This window comes from Pseudoliparis swirei, chromosome 6 (genome assembly GCF_029220125.1).
Source record: "Pseudoliparis swirei isolate HS2019 ecotype Mariana Trench chromosome 6, NWPU_hadal_v1, whole genome shotgun sequence".
In the NCBI taxonomy this organism is placed as follows: domain Eukaryota; kingdom Metazoa; phylum Chordata; class Actinopteri; order Perciformes; family Liparidae; genus Pseudoliparis; species Pseudoliparis swirei.
In genome coordinates, this window is record NC_079393.1 from 15,508,443 (window position 1) to 15,530,323 (window position 21,881).

Here is a 21,881-nt window from a genome sequence, read left to right on the forward strand (position 1 = left end):
CCTGGTTTTACTAAAAGTCTTTCAAAGAATTTAAACTATGAAACAGATCTATCCTCCGTACAATTTGGATCTTCGTTGTTCGTTGTTGGTAGACACTAGATGCCCTCATTTCCTTTGCTGCTGTGCATCAACTGTCATGAGAATTCCTCTGTAAAGTATTGACTTAATAACACACACACAGCTCTAGACACACACTGTATCTCATACACAATGGGACTGTGGAGTGCAGTCATGACTGGGTTACTGGCAGGGTTGCCAGGTCTGTGTGACAAAACCAGCCCAATGGCCAATCAAAACCAGCCCAAAACCAGCCCAATGGCCAATAACACCAGCCCAAAAACCAGCCCAATATCAGAACTCAAAATATGCCTGTGCCAAACCATATACACTGCTTTTAAAGTCCAACAGCATTGCTATCATTGCCAAATGTATTGTAATATCTACAAAGTAACACCAAATGTTTAGTATGCCAGCATTAAAAGCAGTTTTCCCGAAACAGTTATTTCACCTAGGTCCTAAAATGGCCTTGTGTAATTAGATGCAGTATATTATCATCAATAAAATGTGTGTACGTGCTGATCTGGAGTCAGTTTGGTAGGATTTGGGTATAAATAAATTATTTCATTTAAAATATGGATTTTTATTTAAAGATATTCATGGATGGGTGCACAGCTTGCGTTATATTATGAAACACGTCTGTGTTACAGAGACACCGAGTGGCATGAAACAGACTTGCATTTTACAGCGTGATAAAAACAACTTTTTAACATTAAAAAACATCTAAGTAATTTTCTATGTGTTAAAGACGGGCTAAACATTATATTGTAAAAAGAGAACAACTTGAACAATAAATAAAACCCAATGCACTCAAAAACGTAATGATCGCAGATGTTGATGTGTGTTGATAAAGTTGATTCAAACTGATGACGTCGTGGATTCCACGTTGGCCCGGACGTGGCACTCCGCAGCGTCCTATAACCGGATCAGTGTAACACTATCACACGTCGGTGCTGCTGTGGCCGTCATCTGTGCTTCTTGCATACAATATACTCGGACATCATCGAGCAGTTATGGGGCTCACCATTTCGGCGATCTTCGATCGGATTTTTGGCAAAAAACAAATGAGGATCTTGATGGGTGAGTGAAGTGAAAACGTCAGTGAGGCGTTCGGCGAGTAGCTTTAATGTTAGCTAGCGAAGTAGTTAGCGTTAGCTCGCCAGTCAACTTGATGTCCTTTCATTGATTCTTACTTCCAAGGTACAACATTGGGGCTGAAGCGGAATTAATAAAAAAAACTAACAGCCATATGAATAATTACAGTTGCGGAATATATGTATATATGTAGAATATAACTAACGTTAGCTTTCTCAGCCAGCGGTCAGTTAACTAGCTTACAACGTTAGCTGCATTTGGGTGTTTCTAAAGAAGTTTAGCAATCTAGTCTGCAAACTGCAATGTTCACCCTCAAAACTCCTTAATTATAAGGAATTATTCATATAATAATACGTTTTTTAAATTGTAATAATAGCTTTTAAGAACATATGGTTTAGACGCAATTGCCAAATGTGTCTTTTACCACTTCACGTTAAATCTAGTTGGGATTAAAGAGTTATTTATTGATCCATTTAAAATATATAGTCGAGGATGTCTTATATTGGTTAACCACATTTGTTAGACGGTAACTCGTTATGTCGTTGGTTATTAGGTGACGTCGACGCTGACTAACTCGTTATGACGTGTGATGTCATTGTGTGTTTATTCGCAGTCCTGTTTCCGGATAGTTAGGGAGTCCCATGTTCTCGTTGAAGTACATGTATACTTAATTGTTAAAATATTGTTTCTTAATCACACGTTTCCCCTGTAGTTGGGCTGGATGCTGCCGGAAAGACGACTATCTTGTACAAATTGAAGCTCGGTGAAATCGTGACCACCATCCCAACCATTGGTAAGAGACGCACTGATAGTTATATTAAGTTCACTTGCGGTCCTTTTGATCTTTTACCGTTTACCTCATCAAGTTTGAGTCTTTGAACTGTGTGTACAATGCTAAAAGGATCTGTCGCTGTTCTTTCCCATGTATAGGTTTCAATGTGGAGACGGTAGAATATAAAAATATCAGCTTCACTGTGTGGGATGTGGGTGGCCAGGACAAGATCAGACCCCTCTGGAGACATTACTTCCAGAACACACAGGTATGGATGCGACTTCACCGGGACGGTGGGACAACTTTGCTTACACAATGCAAAATTAAGCCCATGTTTTGATATCGCAAAATGGGAGTACGCAACTCTCAAATGTAGTATAATGTATAATGCTGAAGCTTCACTGAGTATATTGGAATAGTGTCAAAGTAGCCACAGATTCCACTTAACATTATTTAAACTCGTGTCTTTATTTAAAGTATTCTGCAGCACATTTTTGTGAATGAGGCCTTTCTTTTGAATGTTTGTTTTTCTCTGGCTACCTCTGTGCTGCTGGAATAAGAAGATGAGTTTAATGCTCGCGTTTAAATCTACAAGCATACACACTTTCATTTAGCTTGTTACTTATAATTTAAAAATCGATTTAATTTAATTAAGAAATACAAATGTTGTGCTTTTGCTTGCACCTGTAATTACCCTGATCAGTCCTACATCAGCCAAGTTATGTGATCCATATGAAAGATTGGAAATATTGCATCTTCAAATTTGATCACAAATACTTCTTCTCTCCCAACTGGTCATATTCAATAATTGGCCATTTCTCAACATCTACACTTAAGAAAATGTAAACTAACACCTTTGTTTTATGTAGGGCCTCATCTTTGTGGTGGACAGCAATGACAGAGAAAGAGTGGCAGAATCTGCAGAGGAGCTCACGAAGATGGTACGTTTTTATTATGTTCGGCTCGGCAGCTATTTTAGTTTTAATATTGGTTTTTAGTAGTGCTGTGAAAAATAACGCGTTAATTCAATTACAGGTTTAACTAGTTGTTTTTTTTAACGCATTTAACGCATGCGCAGAATGAGCTTCCAATCCGTCTGTTGTTGGTGGTCGGAACGAAAAAAAAGTCACTTGCAAAATGAGCTTCCAATACACCACTTCAATCTGAACTCTGTCTGCTCTCATGCAGACGGTCTGTTCATCGGTAATGATCCTTCCGCAGGTTCACCTACGGAAACCTTGTTACGACTTTTACTTCCTGTAGATCAGGGTCTCAACACGATCGCCACCTGCCAGTCGATCGCGCAGTGTTGGTAGATGGCATGACATTAAAAAGATTGGCCCGCCCCCTGACATGTTCTCTAGAGCACGCCTTTGTTCTTTTATTAAACTAAACGTCTGTTGTTGATCGTATCTCCACAGCAGCATGTCATTTCTGTCTCTTCGCTGCGTTAACACTTATCGATCTCCGCCTCGCGCCACAGAGCTCCGTGGCGCGCATCGGGACCGAGCAAAAAAAAGTCACTTGTCAATCTGTCCACCTGTCTGGGCCGGTGAGGTTTCAGCTTTGCAGCGGTGTCCCCGCCGTCCCTTTCATCACGGCCCAGTTCATGAAGAAAACCCACACAGACAGTTTGCCTCAGCAGCTGCTCGAGGAAGACTAGAGGCCTTTAGATTGTATCATGGTGGAGTTAATGGTTGACAAACAAGAGAAAAATGTTCTGTTTAACCCTCCTGTTACCTTTACATTTACTAACATATTTTACCCTCAGGGTCAATTTGACCCCAGCAATTAAAACCTCCAGAAAATTATTAGAATTAATATTGCTTCCCAAGTTTAAGTGTGAGGTACTTTATGTTTGTTTGTTGACTACCTAAATAGCCCTTTAAATAAATAAAAAAGTTGATATTTCTTATATGTTTGACACAGTGAATAACAGCCTGGGGTCAAATTGACCCCAAAGAACACCGACATTAAACATTGAATGGGGTCAAATTGACCCGAAAGGTAACAGGAGGGTTAAACATTCTGTTCAGGATGAAGATGTATTAATGTTCCATATGGAAGAAAACTGCTAAATAACTGCTGAGTTGCAGCACCATTGTATAGAATAATGTATAAATGTATATATCCGTCTTTTGTCATAAATCTCTATGTTCTCACAAAATATACCGAGAATATCGGTAATATGTGATTAATCATGATTAATCCACAAAAACCTGTGATTAACCCGATTAAAAATTTTACTCGTTTCACAGCCCTAGTTTTTAGACAAAAAAAACCTGTTTGTCATTTCTGTCCTTAATAGTTTAGTCAAACAAAAGTAACAATTTGTAATCTATTTTGAGTTATTACGAGTTAACTACCCTTTCTCTTAATTCTGTTATTTATTTATTTTAGTCCTATGATGAATGCCAGATCACAATCCGATGAATAACACAGGTTAAATTACGAAGAATACCCCTCCGAGGCCTCCTGACTTTGCTCCTTAGTGATGCATCATGAGAGCCAGTCCGCACCGCCCAATATGCAAAAGCATGAGTTTAATCCACCGCCCGAACGAGACACAAACCGTGTGCGATGTATTGGAACAGTTGTCAGAACCGACCGGCTGAAGGCCGCAGCGTGTGTTTGAGAGAGTAACAGAAGGAGATGAAAAATAAAAGATTCTGGTTCAGTTTGGACTTTTTTCCCTCTTTATTGGATGGATTAAGAGTTTAGTGGCAGACTGGAAATGAGAGAGTGACTGTTGTGATACGCAACAACGGTTCTGCAGTTTGATTTGATGTGAGTCGTTCATCTGGTCTTACTCATTGAAAACTAAGTTCTTTAACCCTTGTGTTGCCTTCGGGTCAATTTGACCCGATTCAATGTTTAATGTCTGTGTTCTTTCGGGAGTCAACAAACAAACATAAAGTACCTCACACTTAAACTTGGAAAACAATATCAATTCTAATAATTTTCTGGAGATTTTAATAGCTGGGGTCATATTGACCTCAAGGGTAAAATATGTTAGTAAATATAAAGGTAACAGGAGGGTTAAACATTGAATCGGGTCATATTGACCCGAAGGCGACAGGAGGGTGAAACATTGAATCGGGTCAAATTGACCCGAAGGCAACACAAGGGTTAAAGAAGATATTTCATCTAACTAAAGCCTGTATTTGTTCATCCCTTTGGGAACAGAAATTAGCAGGATATGTTTGTGTGTGGCTAGCCTGTGGTTTTTGAAATCATCGGATAACTACGTTAACTTCTTCTGAGCACATCAACGGTAGAAGTGCCCAAAAGCCTTAATCCTTAAATGAGAACGAACTTCAGAGTAAAGTTTAGTTTTTAAATAAAATGGTTTGTTTACACTGCTTCTTGAACCTCCAGCTATTTAAAATGAAAATAAAGAATTTGCTTTTAAAAGTATATATTCGTTCCTTTATTTGACGGAAAGGGATCACGTGCAACAAAGATCCCCGGCAAGGCTCAAACGGGGACTTTTCCTGGATCTCAATTTAAAACGTCACGAGATCAACGATGTGAAGGACAATGAAATAGATACGGTCTGAGGCAAAGACAACCGTGGTCCTGAGAGAATCAGACTGCACCGACATTAGGCGACTCATTCAGACCGTGGTGGACGTTATTGACACGTCTGTCCTAAAGATGGACTCGTGAAAACACATCTTCGACTTTCTCCTCATGCGTTCTTCCGGTGTTGTGGTGTGCAGGCTAGATAAACGTGGATAACCCTGCAAAAAAAAAATCCATACACAGACACACGTACACACTGCTTGCACCAGTCACACAAGTAAAACAAAATGGCTGTTCCATTTGGACTGGTTGCTCACCCGCCTGTCCACTCATATTCATCAACATGAATCCCAATTAGGACGACTGTATGAATCGTGATATCTTGCCAAGTCGTGCGTCGTTTTAAATGTTACTGCTGCAAGAATATGTGGGTCCCTGCTAACTCCTTTACGTTTGTAAAAGAGGATCCAGTACAAACTGCAAAGGAAGAAAGGAAGCGTTGAAGGAAATTTAGTTTGCACTAACAGAATATCACCCAAAAACTGCCTACTTTTACTGAGGGATGTGAACCGCAACTAAATGTCTTTCGGCTGTGCTTTTAGTCCATCATTTGCATTTACTCTGACTACATTGGTATAAAATGATGCATCTATAGTACAGTACATACCGTCTTGAGAAATTCTCATGATTTTAGACTTCATAAGTACTCAAGACAAACCTCTAATATTATCTCCCCATGTAATACAATCACTCTTTAATCTGTTTCTCCCCCTGTAGATGAACGAGGACGAGTTGAAAGACGCCGTCTTGCTGGTGTTTGCCAACAAACAGGACCTCCCCAATGCCTTTTCAGTCAGCGAGCTCACAGACAAACTTGGCCTACAGTCCATCCGCAACAAAACTGTAAGTAATCTGACTAAACACGCTCCTTGCACCTGCAGCAAGATTCATGCGTTTAAGAGTTTAATTCATATCTATATTTCTCATACCCCACAGTGGCACATTGAGTCAACCTGCGCTACCCAGGGCACTGGGCTGTACGAGGGACTGGACTGGCTATCCAAAGAGTTGTCCAATAAATAAGAAGGATCGGCCTCTCGGGGAGATAAAGGCTGAACACCACAGGACGGGAATAAAGGCACAGACATTCAATCCAGAAACGTTTGGTCTTCCAGAACCAATGTTCACAAAAAGGATAAGGCTGGTGGACGATATATAATCATCTTTGGGTTTTAATATCACATTTTTTCCTTTTTCTTATCAATTTAATTACCATATTATCTCTTTATTGTCTGTTTTCTCCTTCTGTTCCTCTTCTCTGATATGGCAACAATTTGTAATTTCACATGATGAGCAAATGACCATTGAGGGAAATTTTATGGAAACAATAAATGGAGTTATGGAAGTTGTTTTCACTTAACACCTCTGCTCCTGTCTAAGCAGAATTTGCAGTAATTGACCACTTGTATAATTGTTTGACTTTCTTGTTGCCATTATTGAGCCGAACTTGGGGGATATGATGATGTATCTGGAGCTCTGGTGAGGGACAACTTGCTGACTCCTCGGGCTGTTCAGCTGTACGACCCCTCCTGGGGTATTTGACTCCCCCCCCTTTGCTCTTCAGCAGTGTCTCATGCCAACTCATTTCTGTAAAGACCTGGAGCCCCTTAGGAGGTGATGGATGAGGATTGCATTGATTTTCCAGTTAGATTGTTGTGTGGAACCACATGGCCTCCCAGTAAATGGATCCAAAGGGAAAACGGTGCCTTCTAGTCCCTCTTAACACAGATCTGACTCATCCTTGTCATATCTCATTCTTAGGCTATGCTCACTCGTGACGTGTTTGTTTTTGAAGGACAGAATATTACAAGGCACTTCCTTTTGTTCTGCCATGTATGCTGAGGTGCAGCAGAACCACGGCAGTGTTGGTGAACTTTGCTTCTTTGCAGCTTAACTATCGTCCCGGGTTTCATACTGTTTACGTCCTTCTAACCTTTTTATTTTATTATAACCACCATGCATGAAAGCAGGATTTAATTAGCATTTTCATGTATGCTGACACACTAAGAACATATTTTTGGAGGAAGGAGGCGCCTTTTCTGTGTTGACACATGGCCCAGGCCGGTGTGACAGTACAGTAGAATGTTTGTGTTGAGTTTGTTGTTCTGTCTGAAGGCAAATACTGTAAACAAAAGCATACCTGCCCTATTGGTTTATTTGTGTGTATACATTCCAACCTATGCTTGCAGTTGCTTGAGCTGCCACTCTTAAAATGATTCCCGGAAAAATATTTTACAAAAAAAGCTCTGAATAAAGACGATGTTAAAACAAATATGTTTTTTGGACTCCTTGATGAGGACCGCAATTATAATGTCATTTGGACTTGAAGCTTTTACTCCTTCAAAATAGAGTTTGATAACATTCTGATTACAGTATTCAGACTGCCACGTCAAATCATGCTTACTTTAATTTTAAACTTAGTTTTTCATAATAATTGACTAAAAAACTCAACTGGCATTTCTATTGGGAACCGTTCCGGATGAGAAGAAGTGTGAAAGGTTTTTAGGTTTATTAAGAAATTGATCCAAAGGCAAGCAAGCATATTTTGCACCAGAGCTCAAAAGTCACGTGACTCTCACAGATGTGAACTAACAAGCGGAGTTAAAAGTGATGGTGGGGAGACCTGCAGATGATCTTTGTTCATACTGGATGATATCTGGGGGGGGAATGCAGAGAACCTTCCAGCATGTTGGTTGATATGTTTCGTTGTATTTCGTTATATGGTCAGTAAATGGCTGTTTGCTAAATGGGAGACTGTTGGTTTTTGTGGCAGTTTGCACAGAAATTAGAAAAGTGGACGGTACACAGGATGCTGTATAAAAAATGATTTTTAATTGTACTTATATTTTCTGTCATGTTGGGTTCGGTGGAAAGTTCTGATTAAAAATGAAAAACAGAGTATAAAGTTTATTTCCACAAGTTTGAATAATACAAAAGTACACGACCATAACAGACACTATGGTATGCATGGGAGAAGCCGTTCTGTGTCGCATGCGTGGTCCTTAAAATGAAAATGTTCTATATAAATACGTTTCATGTATTTTAAGAAGTCAGACTTTTAAATAGGTTTTCAACAACTTCTAGTCTTGGCATCGTTATTGCATTCATCCACAATGTGTTCAAATCGTTTCAGATGGTTGGTAAGTGGTGACGGTAGAGAGAGCTCGCGTGTTTGAAAGGTGAATGAACATTAAATTATTTCAAAGTAAACCTAAACTCCATCGGTGCCTGTAAGCAGCAGTGAGACCAACAATTTAAATGTTCTTTGCATCCCAATCTCAGTAAAATCACGTCTGGCTCTTTAGCTTCTGCTGGCTAATTGGCACCTTCATACAGTGTTTATAGGTGAAGGTATACGCATTATATAATTGGCTTGCTGTAATGTGAGAATGTCTGTTCTAATGTATTTATGACAGCTAATCAGGCTTAGTGGAGCTGGGTCAACGCAGCGTGTGTCTGTCAGCGTCGAGGAGCACATGCGCCTCCTGCTGCATTCAGCAGCTTTTTCTTTGTTTCCTGCACTCCTAAACCCTGGCGATACATTAAATGGGATTCACAGCTTCACTTTCCAACATAATCAAAAGGGTAAGTTTCTAATTCTGTTGATTACATTGTGTTTTATAAAATTTTATAAAATGATTTTATTATGCATACGTTGCTTTTTTAAAATATCCTTTCCAGCCCTTTGGCAAATCAAATTTAGTTTGGTAACTCCACTTTAGTATTGAGACCGTCCCACGACGTTAAACTACTGAAGTAACAGTACACAACGACACAACATGTCCGTTCAACAAGCTGTGTCCATGTCAGAAGCTCCGATACAGCGTGGAGGGCCCAGTTGGGCGGAGGGCTTCTCATCCACCTGTGATCGCTCAAGCTGATTTTAGGGTTTCCCCTCGGTCCAGGATGATGTCGGTCTTGATACCAGTACCACGGCCCTCCTACTCCCAGGCCAGGGAGAACCTCGTGAAGGCGATCCCGCCCAAGCTGCTGTGCCTGCTGACCTGCGGAGGAATAGACTGCCGCTATGAAGGACCAGGGTGTTGGAAACTAAATCAACAGGCCATCCGAGGCATTTTCTCCTCCTGGTGACACTGCAGTCTCATAAACATTGCGGTGTTATGTGCCGTATCGACAACAGTAAGTGGCAATCAACTAATTATGAACTTCTTCCTATTGCAGGGTGACAGATGACATTATTGCCATGGCACGGCCTTCCAATTATCTGATTGAGAAGTACAACATCATAGAACAATTTCAAAGGTAATCACTCTTATTCCTGCTGTGTGTGTGTTGTTTTTTGTGGGCATGGAACATGAGGAGCTGTGGGAATTATGAGCCGGAAAGATGTGAACATTATCATTGTGCAAGCAGTCCGTGCCTTGTCTGGTTTGGTGTTGTGACCTCACTAAAGTTATTATCCTTATCACACGCCCTCAATGACAATACCTTTTACTTTTGATACACAACCACGGTCTTCATAATTGATCACTTTTTCCTAGGCTGAACATCAAATCAATCATCAACGTGCAGCTCCCTGGAGAGCACGCTCACTGTGGACCTCCCATAGACCCTGGAAGTGGTTTCACATACACTTCACAGATCTTCATGGACAATGACAGTGAGCTCTTCATACAGTAAATACACCACATGAACGACGACACCACTCACAACGTAGGACATCGAAAGAAGCAGAAACAGTTCATGTTGAAATAATGTTACGAGCGACAGCTGCGGTTTGCACCAATAGGGCGGCAGCAAAGTTCTGATTGGCAGACTGTGTTCCATGTTTCTTAATTATGAAATGGCGTACAAACACAGTTATCCTTATGAAGGTCCATTATGATCCTAAATGCTTTCCTGTCTTCACATATCGGTATATTTGCAGTTTACTTTTACAACTTTGGGATGGAAGATTTCGGTGTGTCGTCCCTCGTCGGTATGATTGATGGGGTGAAGGTGTTGGCCTTTGCAGTGAGCGAAGGAAGGGTGGCGGTGCACTGCCACGCAGGCCTGGGCAGGACAGGTAGGAGCACCAGTACTGGACCCACTGTTCATGTCAGCACCGTGTGTGTCAGCTTGTGCATATCCAGCGTGTTTGCTCCTGTGTTCCCGCTCAGGTGTCCTGATAGCCTGTTACCTCATTTACACCCTGCGCATCAGCCCGAGTGAGGCCGTCCACTACGTGAGGATAAAAAGGCCTCGCTCCATCCAGACCCGGGGGCAGCTCAGCCACGTGTTTGACTTTGCTCGCCTGCTTGGCACACAGCTGGTCCAATACCCAGACCTCAACATGCGGCATGGAGTCCCCTTCACCCTGCAGCACTACCTAAACCGACAGGCAATACTGCTGCATGGCCAGGAGGCACGCACCCTCAGGCATACACCCAAGGTCCGGACCGTAGGATTATGTCCCATGAATCCTTTGTCATGAACACACCTGCACTGGAGTTCACTCCCAGTTCATCTCCTCCTCATATCTGCCCTTCCTCCAGGTGGTGTACCTCCTGTGTGTGCATCTCTCCTGCTTAGCCCTGGGTGTCCTCGCTCCTCCAGAGATCCAGGCTGAGCTGGAGAACAGTGAGGGAGACCCTGGTGTCCAAACAACATTTGCCCTTCCTGAGGGAGGGTTACAAAGGGGCGGGGGGGAGCTCAGGGTCGGATTCCTCCTGGGACGAGCCCCTGGGATTCTTGGAGAGGAAGAGGGAGGTGCTGTTGGACAAACGCAGCTACAGCGACTCTGACCTCAGCAAGATCGCAGTAATTGAGGTACAATTTCACATTATTTGTCTCTACAATTACAACAAGTTTCTGAATGTCTTCTGTAAGTTCTAACTGGTCGTTGAGGCTTTTCTCACTGTGTTGCATGTTGTCCTGAAGGATCTGGAGTGGAGTCCATACTGCACACCGGCACTTGGAAATGAGAGACAATGGTGTGTTCAGAATTTGATTCGAGCTGATCTGAGACCTGGTAGTCCGATGCTTGCCACACTTTCACCGGGCCAACAGGCCACCAAAAGGGCATCTCATGTACTTAACATCCCAAAATCTAACTCGACAACAGACAACAACTGTGCTAAAGGTTCTGAGTGCCCAGAGAAAAAGGCACTTCGGAAATACAGCTCGAACACAGAGGTAACTGTGATTCTTTATATCAGAAAAAGTAGCTAACAAATATAGCTTTGATATAAATTCTTTTAAACATTCTGTATTTATGTCATATAAAGTTTTCCAGAAATCCACATCATGCTGGCCCAACCTCAGTGGCCCGTGCTGTCGCTAAGGCGATGGCAGACCATGGTCCTCGAGGAGAAACCATACTGCAAAGATCGACTCTGCTGCAGGTGAAAAGCACTGGTGCAAACCTCATTTTACATCATGTCACTTTGATTTTGATTCTTTAAGCCATCGACTTAATCCCGTCACTCACCTTTTAAACAGGAGGAACTGAACAGCAGTGACTGTGGCTGGGCTCTGCTGGTCACTGAGTCAGAGCCTCAGGTTCTCAGCTGTCTGTTGTGGACCTGGCTGGACAAGTTGAGGGTCAGTGGCAAAAAATACACCTTGAAGTGTTGAGTTTAATGCAGTGCTTTCACTTCCTGTTCTTTGGGAAGCATCTTTCTCTCAGTCCAAACTCTGTTTCTTCCCATCTCATCCAGGAGCCTGTTCTGAGTGGAGAGGATGTCGACAGTTTGAGGAACAGGAAGTCTCTCAGTGTGCTCAAGAAGGTATATCATTCGTCATTATTTGACTGTTGAGGATTCTTTTTTAATTTAAAAACCTAACCGTAATGCCAATAACCTTAATTGTTATTATTATCACAGCCACAGAGACACACGATCTATTGTCTACTGAGCTGTGTGAGCACGGTGACCAGCTTGTGTCCACACAGAGAGGATGCAGTGCTGCAACGGCTGGTGCGAGCACTTACAAGGGTAAGACGCATGTGGAATTAAAGTATGTTAACGTGTGTGTGTGTGTGTGTGTGTGTGTGTGCATGTGTGTTTGTGTGTGTGTGTGTGTGCAGATCCATTAGAAACACTTTAGTATGAGGGTTTATTGTTGAGTTCCATATATAGCGTTTTTTTCTTTTTTAAATCAACAGCACCCCCAGGAGGAAATGGGGACCGTTGCAACCTTGATGAAGGTCCTGAAGGCGAGTTTGAGAGCAACCTTCCACAACTACACACACCTCAGGCGGGCCTGCAGCACCAATGGCACACTTTGAAGAGCACCATTGGAGTACAACTGTCACATCATCATGGCTTCCTGAAACACTTGAAGAGAATAGAGCAGGGTTAATGTTATGTGTTTTTTCTACTACGACCTGTTAAAATATCTGCTGTGAAAAGGCAGATCTTTTTGGAGGCCACGGCAAGATTTGGCTTTTGGTGCCTCAGTCCTCAAATCTTACTGATACTATTCACTTATGTCTTCCCCGTGACAAAATACTAGTAGACAATAGATCTGTAATCAAAACCAGCTGTCTCTACATTTCTTTGTTTTGATACATCAAATAACTTGTAACCCATGTAATAATAATAATATAATAATAACTGTTCTATTATGAAAAATTGGTACAAAGTCAGTGGAAAAAGAAGATTGATCTTTTTTCAAGTCAGGTGGTGTACCTAAGTGAGGGTGGAACCCTAATCATGTTTGCTGGTGCTTTTCTTTTCTTAAAGTAAAGCCCCCATAATATAATTCAATGACACCGATGAAATGTTTATTCTAGCGTCAAACATTTTAGTTTCATGTCTCCCATACATAATATGTAAGCTACTGTACTCTTGTACGAGCCGGTAAAGTCCAAACAGTTTATCCACAGTGTGATTTTGTAACTTGGTTCAGACTTTCATGCCTAATAAATCACTTAAACCATCTGTGGCTGTGTTTTCAGTAAAAATCAGATTGGGAATTGCTGTTGACACTCAAATGACACTGTCAGAAAGTCGTCTCCATGGCAACGTTGTCATAGTGAAGTTCACAAGCATTAAACAATCTTTGTTTGGGTTCAATACTTTTGCCAAGATCCAGGGGCCTGACATTGAGACACTTACATCAGGTTTAATAAGGTAAAGTAATGAATCTCTATATTTTTAAATCAGTAACTGAACCAAACTGAGTTTGTATGCACTTGGTAGACATCTTGTAGTTTTTGTACGGGGTGTATAATGTGTTCACTGGTTTTGGTGGAGAATTGGTTAATATTTACTCACACATGTTTAGTGTATAGTTGACCTCTATTCCATCTACTTTGCCTAAAATGTATTTAACTTAGTGACAGTGAGCACTGCAGGTATGTTTCCTGCTGTGTACTGGTAGGTGTATTGTACGTTTCAGAAATGGCCACTAGTAGAATGATTCATGATTTAACTGCCTTTGACAAGTTTTGGAAATAAATGCTCCGAGGTGTTTGCAGCACATAATCTAAATAAATAATGACTACATTAAAAGTGGACTCTGAAGACAGACCTGTTAACAATTATAATTCTGCGTTCACACCAAAAGCGTTGCAAATATTCGCAACATGTTTGGTGTGAACGCAGCATTCAGAGAGGGTTAGGTATATGTCAAGGCACCTTGAGTAAGGGAAGCATCGTGTTTTATTTTCATAACTAAAAACTCATTCTTCAATGTGCTTTCATCACAATCCAGTGTGAGTGTTTTCTCTCAGGATAATGCAAAGTGCTGAAGCTTGGGTTGGAACCTGGAGGCCCCACAAGCCAAGAGGACCCATAGCTGCCCTCTATCGTAGTCCAGGACCCAAGTATGCACTGCCTGGACTCACGGGTATGACATAAATCACCATTCATTCTTTTCCACCACCAACACAATTATTATTTTTAGAATTGATATTATTTGTCTTTTTCTTCCAAAAGGTATTTCTAAACATGACCCAACGAAATACAAAGCACCAATGTTCAGCTTTGGGACACGTCCTAACCACAGGTATGAGACGACCAGCCCTGGACCACACTACCTCATCCCCTCCAACATCACCAGAGTGGGCCGAGATGGCACTCCTGCGTTTTCACTCCACAGCCGACCAAAGGAGCTACAAATCTTCCAGGTCCCTGGACCAGGTCAGCAGAGCCCCTTAACGTTCACACAGATTCAGTCAAAGTTCAAATGAAAATGGAGCACTGCTGAGCTAAAATCTCAGACTTATTACTGAAAGCAGACAATGTGCCGCCTCCATCATGACGCACACTATTTTCAGCCATATTTTTAAATTAACTTCTTTTGGTGTTTCAGGAAAATACTCTCCAGAGCATTCAGCAAGGCTTCTCTTCCACACTGCTCCTGCTTACACGCTGTCTGGGAGGAGCAAAGACATCAGCAATATCCAAACACCAGGTACGATGTTGTATTTGGTGTCAGCTATAATTGAGCTGTGGGTTACCAAGTTCCACAATGCATACAATATAAACTTTGTTTGTGGCTCATCCGGCAGGTCCTGCCTCCTACTCTCTGCCTCAAATGATGGGGTCCAACACTGTGGTGACATCAGCAGCTCCCACCTTCTCATTCTGTGGCCGCAACAAAATTGGAACCTTCCATGAGGACCTGAAGAAGGTATGTGAATGTCAAACAACTCTTAAAATACTCAATACTTCAAAACTAAAGTTCTCAATACTTGTGCTTCCTCTCCAGACTCCTGGCCCTGCTGCATACAATGTTGTTGACACTTGCATCTACAGACACAAACCTCCCCAGATCAGCATGAAAGGACGCAACTTCCCACCTGGTGAAACCACAAAGAAACCAGGACCCGGAGCTCACCATCCTGAGCACGTAAGAAACATCTTTGATAATCAAAAAGGACTTTCAAAAGAACCCACATTTTGTTCTATTGTGTTCCTTCACTGACTTTATCCTCTACCTAGGTAACTTTCACAAGAGCCAAAGCTCCAAGCTACTCTTTTGGACTGCGTCACTCGGAATTCATCACACCCCTGTTTGTAGACGTGGCTGAATAATGTCACGTATGATGTCTTGGAAATTCCCACAACAAGAATCACAAACATCACAATAAAGAACAAAAAGCAAACAGTGCAGGCTTAATGAAATCAGATTTTATTGCCATAGTTAAAGGCCCTACTGTATTAGTAATTGTGGTTATGAACACTATCAGTATTTTAAATGTGTATTATTATGGTCTAGACTAGAGTACTCTAGACCATTCTCTTAGACCATGTCTTTTTCAAGGTATCTTTTTGTTTTTGTTTTAGAAAACTGATGACTATTTTGACTGGTTAATTAACATTTTCAGTTAGTAACTGGTAATAATTACTGCAGTCTAAATTATAATTAGACAAAGCAGCAAAAGCACAAGTATAATTAATACAAACGATGGCTCCGTTCAATCTAGGTGTCCCCGGGAGACATTTCAGAGAATCGGTCTGCACACAATAGGAAGGCTCTGGTAATGGCTTGACCCAAATTAAATTAAGCCAGTATTAATGTTATTAGATATACGTGCATTTGTCAAATGAGCTGATGATATAAAACATTTATGTAGAAGCAACTATAAAACTATTTTCTCAACAAATGTAATGTTATAAAATGAAGGATGTTACAGTTGTTGTATTATTTCAATACCAGTTAAACTTTTGGTGCACGAAGCAAATCAGGTGTCCAACTTTACACACTGAATTTGCTGAAACATGTTTTGCTTTGACATTAAAGTATTTATTCTGGTAATTAATGTCAACTAAATGCTTATTACATTCTCTGCAGTTATTTCAGTTTGACATGGTAATCGGTAGAAATAAAACAAGACAAGAATGCTTCTCCAATTCTAGGGACAACAACCCCCCTTAGCTGTGATATAATCTCAACACATCCCGGACTGACTACAATAATATACTCGACATACTTGACAATTCATTTATAAATGAAAATGATTATGGTCTTCCATACTAATGCTGGTATTCTATATTCTGTGACTTTTATGACTTTTCTTTATGGCATCCTAAACTATGACTTTTAGCTTAATAGAATACTACACTGACATCTGATTTCATGAAATTCATACCATACTATTACTCTTTTAGGACATAAAATTCATTCATAAAATAATCATAGTATATTATTTCATAAAACATATATGTATATTATGTAAAAAATCTCACTAATCATAGTTATATTATGCAATGAAAAAAAGACCACACAAATATTATAAAAATAAATAATTCTAGAGTATGTTATAAAAAATCATAGATTTTCATAGAATTGTATGTACAAATTTCATTAACAGTCTTAACATGGCATTAACGATAACTTAAAATAAAAAAGACTTAATTCAGTATATCATTGATAAATTATATACAAATTCATATATAATGTAAAAAAAGTCAGACAAAATTCATGCATGTTTAAAATATAATCTGTCATAAAATATTTCATAGAAAGTTATACGATAGCAGGTCATACAAATGTAATCATAAAGGTAAAACTTTTCCACAAAAAAATTAAATAATTCAATAACAAAGCACAATTATAGGTGTCCATTAAAAGATGATACATTCAATTCAATTCAGTTTATTTTGTATAGTCCATTATCACAAATTATAAATTTGCCTCAGAGAGATACATAATGCCATTGTGTCATATGCTATTGGAAATATGTTGAAATAGTCATTGTATAGTATCTCATCAAATATAACCAATAGCATGGAATTACAAATGTGATTACAAATCAAACAAACAAATTGCATTCTAATGTAAATGCTTAAACTATGGAGTATATATCTCTTCAAAATATTAGAAGGAATAGAGTATTACATTATTTTAAAAGGTTATAGTATAACATGTCAAATAATCATCAAGAAATTGTTTAGAAAGAAAAATGTCTTTAAAACGTTAACATGTCCTACTATCGCAAGTCATAGACATATGTCACACAAGTAGTCAGACATCTGGCTGCAGAATACATTTGACCATTTTATTCTTTGGAAGATTAAAAACAAAAGTATTTTCCTCCAGTTTTGTTATTATTTTGGTTTCATTCAACAAAAAGAAAAAAACTAACTCAAAGGTACCTCACGCTATATTTGTGATAATCGAAGAACATTCTTGACAGGCACATGTAAGGCCAGCAGGAACCATGACGAAGTGGTCCTTCAGGCGTCCCCGTTGCATAGAAACGAAAACAGACATCGGCACCACGAAACACGCACACTTTTAATATCCGGATTGCGTGATGAGTGGAGCGCATCTATGAACCTCTCCTTGTGACCCACAAACATTATGCACACAAGACAGATTCCTACATTTGGACTCGAACCATTTGTTCACAAAATCGTATCAACGCGACTTCAGTTTGCGACGTTAGCCGAGTGGTGATTAGCAGCCATTGGAGATGCATTAAGGTAACGGTGACCGTACAGCGACCAGCAGAGACTTTAAGCACACGCATGCAGTTCATCAACCACCGTCTCTGGGCCGGTGTCAGCTGGCATCCGTGTGGTTGATGCGAGGAGGACAGACGAGCCGAGGAAAGTATCGATCTGAAGCCGAACCGCACGATGCTAACGATCATGTTGTCAAGAGCCGTCGGATGCTAGCTAGCTCTCTTGTCGGAGCTTACATCAATATTTCCAGGTGACGTTATTCATCACTTCTGTTCTGAAGGTGCTGGCTTACACTCCTGGTTAAAGCGAGCACAAGTAAAAAAAAAAAAGAGAGAGCGACGTTAAAATGGCTTGCGACGTGAGCGGCGTCCCCGAACTGGACCAGAAGAAATACGACTCGGACGAACAGGTGAAGATCATCTGTCTGGGTGACAGCGCGGTTGGTAAATCTAAGTGAGTATCTCCTGCAACGAGCCGAGGCTCCCCAGTAGCTGTTTTGTGTTCGTCATGTTAGTAACCTTCCCCAGTGTCATGGTTCTTGTGATTGGATATCCTCTCTCTCTCTTTCTCTCTCTCTCTCGTAGGCTGATGGAGAGGTTTCTCATGGACGAATAGTATCCATTTGCAGCTTGAGAAATTTAAAATGAAACTTATCTGGGTCAATTCTTTTTTAAACTCGTATATTGGCAACGTCGTCCTACCATGGTTATTATTCCAGTCATTGTGAGCTCATGCAGCTGCAGTTCGTCCTGAGAGATTACATCCTGAACTCCTCCTGCAGTCGTCCCCAGCAGTTGTCCACCTACGCGTTGACTCTCTACAAACACACAGCCACAGTGGGACTCAAGACTGTAGCAGTCGGTGTGTATTGTGTTTTGCTTTTGTTCTGCCCTCAGTGACCACACGAAATACATGCACCCAGTTTAAATCTGTGGGGATGGTTTTTGTTTTTAATTCACAGATTTCTGGGACACGGCTGGTCAGGAGAGATTTCAGAGCATGCATCCCTCATACTACCACAAAGCGCATGCATGCATCATGGTACGTTTGTGTCATCATCTAGTGGCCCTTTCTGGCTCCCTGTCAGGACCTTGCAGGGAGGTAGAACATCAGTGACTGTAACAAGTATTCAGAACAGTAAAGAATACATTATATCAGAATGGGTTACTTAAAACTAATTTTCTGTTTTTTTTTTACACTTGTATGTCATTGCCTTCCCGCACTGTGAAGAGGAATTGATGACATGTCACAATGCATTCTTGTTAAGTTCCACCTCTCTGGCAGAGAAGCCGCCAAGGACTTGTTAGATGACCGCGAGAATGCACGAGTTGAACACTGTCACTAAATATGGCTTAACTCCTTTGTACGCCTTTTCACTTTTCTTAGGTTTTCGATGTTCAAAGGAAAATCACGTATAAGAATCTGGCCAGCTGGTATAAGGAGCTGAGAGAGTCCAGGCCGGAGATACCCTGTTGTGTGGTTGCCAACAAAATTGATGGTGAGCTCGGCTGACACGGCACATACCAAAGTTTGTCTTTTCAATGTTAATGTTATTTCAGGATATGTAAACTAGCTTTTTTTTTGTTGCACACGTCTATTTGGTCCATTCATTTGAGTAATTGTCTGACCAACAAGATTTACACGAGCATATTTAATGTGAAGACATTTGTTTTTGTAATTGCAGCTGATATGAAGGTCACCCAGAGAAGCTTTACCTTTGGGAAGAAGCAAGGACTCCCATTCTACTTTGTATCAGCGGCCGATGGGACTAATGTAGTTAAGGTTTGACCGTCTGCTTATTTCCCTGCAACATTAATCCACAAGTTAATTTTTTCATGCATTTCAAACTCATTAGCTTTACAGTTGACCGTATCAAATCAATTCACCCCATGTTTCAGTATCTCATTAATTGCCCAGAGCACTGGACTTCCCCTGTGTTGATAGTTCTGACTGTAACTGTCACAACAGATGTTCAGAGAGATGATCAAGAGAGCCGTGGACTACAAGCAGAACCCCAGCGACTTCATGGATGAGGTGATGCAAGAATTAGAGGTACATCTCTCTGAATACACAGTCGGATCATTGACGTGCTCATCTTTCAAGCTTTCGTAGTTTCTTACAAGTCAAACTGAAATATATTGACTGCGAGAATAAAACATGCCCTAAGAAATCCCCTCATTAGTTTAAATCTACCATTGTTGTTCTGTTTCATAAACATTTCTCAGATGCTTCTTCAAAATCTATTCATAAACCTTAATACAATTAACTTTTTCTTATTACTTTTTATTACGTGGAAAAAGCATGTGCTTATTTACTCTTCTGTCATTGTTGCTGCTTAAAATGTGTTGTTAGAAGTATTTGGCACTAACATTATTGCATTGATGTAATTTGTTTGATTTATTTGACAGAACTTTGACCTGGAGAAGAAGGAAGATAATTCAGAAGCAGAAGAGGACGGATTGAAAGCGGAGAGTCCCGAGGTGGTCTGACGGATGTTTACAGATCCTCCAAACCCTCGTGTCGTCTCATGGACAAGTCGTCCTCCTACGGGGTTGATGTTTGTAGCTACCACTGGAGGTTGGCAGACTTTAGTCTGGTTTCAAGTCACTGCCCTCCTTCTGTCCCATGACTGGCAGGGAAATAAACCTGGTGGAAAACATATGAATTGTGTTCTTTACTAAGTTTATTTAGCTGCTGTTTTTCACTCGTCTTTCATACTTCTAACAATATCAACTATAACTAGAATGGGCACTCGGTAGAGCGCATACCTTCGCATATCACAAGATTGGGCATTGAGTTATGAACATTTTGGCATTAGTTGCATGCCAATTGAATAAAAATTGACCGTGCTATGGTAAAAATAAGATTTTGACCTTTCCATGACCTTGACCTTTGACCCGATTGATCCCAAAATCTAATCAAATGGTTCCCGGATAATAACCAATAATCCCACCAAATTTAATGCGATTCAAGAGGATGTTAACCTTTTCATGACCTTGACCTTTAACCCGATCGGTCCCAAAATCTAATCAAATGGTCCCCGGATAATAACCACCAAATTTCATGCGATTCGGTTTAAAACTTTTTTTGTTATGCGAATAACACGCATACAAATAAATAAATAAATAAATACACGGCAATCAAAACATAACCTTCCGCATTTTCAATGCGAAGGTAATAACTGTAGAAAATCCTACAATTAGTCTGAATGTTTTATTTTGTAATAAGAATGTGAAGCATTGAAAACTAACTCAAGCAGATCAAAGAGAACGTGTCATTATGAACTATCTGCTGCTGTTCTCCATGTCTGTCCGTAGTGTTTGTACAACGCCAGCGGGGAGCTGCTTCTGTTGGTGACTTTTGTTGCATTACTTTTATGATGTGAAGTCTGTGTTCAGCACCCTTTTAATGAAAAGTTAATGTACTATATAACTAAATTGTTGTCACGTGTCTCTTTCTGACTTGCTGTGATGCACCATTAGGCACAAGAGCCGTTCTCACCCTCAGCATATCATACGATACAGCTGCCAATCATCCACGAGGCGCCGCATGGAACCTGTGAAGGTTTCAGCCAGCCGCGTCCTTCACGATGCTTTTGAGGTGTTTGTGTGTATTTATTCATATTAGCAGGAATGTTGCCATGAGGAACATTAAACCAGTTTTCTGGCCGAAGGTGACGCTCAATTTATCATGCAATTAAATCTATATATTATATAGTGTATTTATAAGTATAGACTATAACTATAGTATATACTATATATATACATCATATTTTAACATAAATATACACATATACATGTGTACAAATAAATACATATATATACACACATGTGTATATATGTATATACATGTGTACACATATACATATACATGTGTACATATATATAAATACATATATATATATATAGCTATATACATATACCTATAGCTAATATATATAAATAATACTATACACTACCGGTCAAAGGTTTTATAACACCTTAATTTCTTCCCAACACTGTTGCAGAAGTTCC

At 40.3% G+C, this 21,881-nt stretch overlaps 4 protein-coding genes across 4 annotated transcripts; all 4 read left to right on the forward strand.

The window, feature by feature from the left end:
* The first annotated feature begins 976 nt into the window (after window positions 1-976).
* On the forward strand, window positions 977-8,407 carry LOC130195548 (ADP-ribosylation factor 5-like). Its single transcript, XM_056417139.1, has 6 exons — window positions 977-1,137; window positions 1,865-1,945; window positions 2,083-2,192; window positions 2,794-2,865; window positions 6,227-6,352; window positions 6,446-8,407. The coding sequence occupies exons 1-6, from the start codon at window positions 1,071-1,073 to the stop codon at window positions 6,530-6,532; spliced, it is 543 nt and encodes a 180-aa protein (XP_056273114.1). The 5' UTR covers window positions 977-1,070; the 3' UTR covers window positions 6,533-8,407.
* A 579-nt stretch (window positions 8,408-8,986) lies between these two features.
* zgc:77752 (uncharacterized protein LOC393862 homolog) lies at window positions 8,987-13,392 on the forward strand. Its single transcript, XM_056417009.1, is given in 14 exon segments — window positions 8,987-9,094; window positions 9,415-9,597; window positions 9,692-9,772; window positions 10,012-10,130; window positions 10,398-10,535; window positions 10,630-10,901; window positions 11,005-11,084; window positions 11,086-11,278; window positions 11,390-11,644; window positions 11,737-11,853; window positions 11,951-12,052; window positions 12,169-12,237; window positions 12,334-12,444; window positions 12,615-13,392. Coding segments are annotated over 13 exon segments (1,842 nt in total). The 5' UTR covers window positions 8,987-9,094; window position 9,415; the 3' UTR covers window positions 12,738-13,392.
* Window positions 13,393-14,118: 726 nt separating this feature from the next.
* On the forward strand, window positions 14,119-15,558 carry cimap1b (ciliary microtubule associated protein 1B). The gene is made up of 6 exons (XM_056417332.1): window positions 14,119-14,302; window positions 14,392-14,595; window positions 14,768-14,869; window positions 14,967-15,088; window positions 15,167-15,307; window positions 15,400-15,558. Exons 1-6 carry the CDS (start codon window positions 14,191-14,193, stop codon window positions 15,490-15,492), a joined length of 774 nt encoding a protein of 257 aa, XP_056273307.1. The 5' UTR covers window positions 14,119-14,190; the 3' UTR covers window positions 15,493-15,558.
* A 2,109-nt stretch (window positions 15,559-17,667) lies between these two features.
* rabl2 (RAB, member of RAS oncogene family-like 2) lies at window positions 17,668-21,318 on the forward strand. The gene is made up of 8 exons (XM_056416651.1): window positions 17,668-18,321; window positions 18,453-18,482; window positions 18,650-18,729; window positions 18,830-18,909; window positions 19,255-19,366; window positions 19,553-19,650; window positions 19,837-19,920; window positions 20,277-21,318. The coding sequence occupies exons 1-8, from the start codon at window positions 18,215-18,217 to the stop codon at window positions 20,355-20,357; spliced, it is 672 nt and encodes a 223-aa protein (XP_056272626.1). The 5' UTR covers window positions 17,668-18,214; the 3' UTR covers window positions 20,358-21,318.
* Window positions 21,319-21,881: the final 563 nt, after the last annotated feature.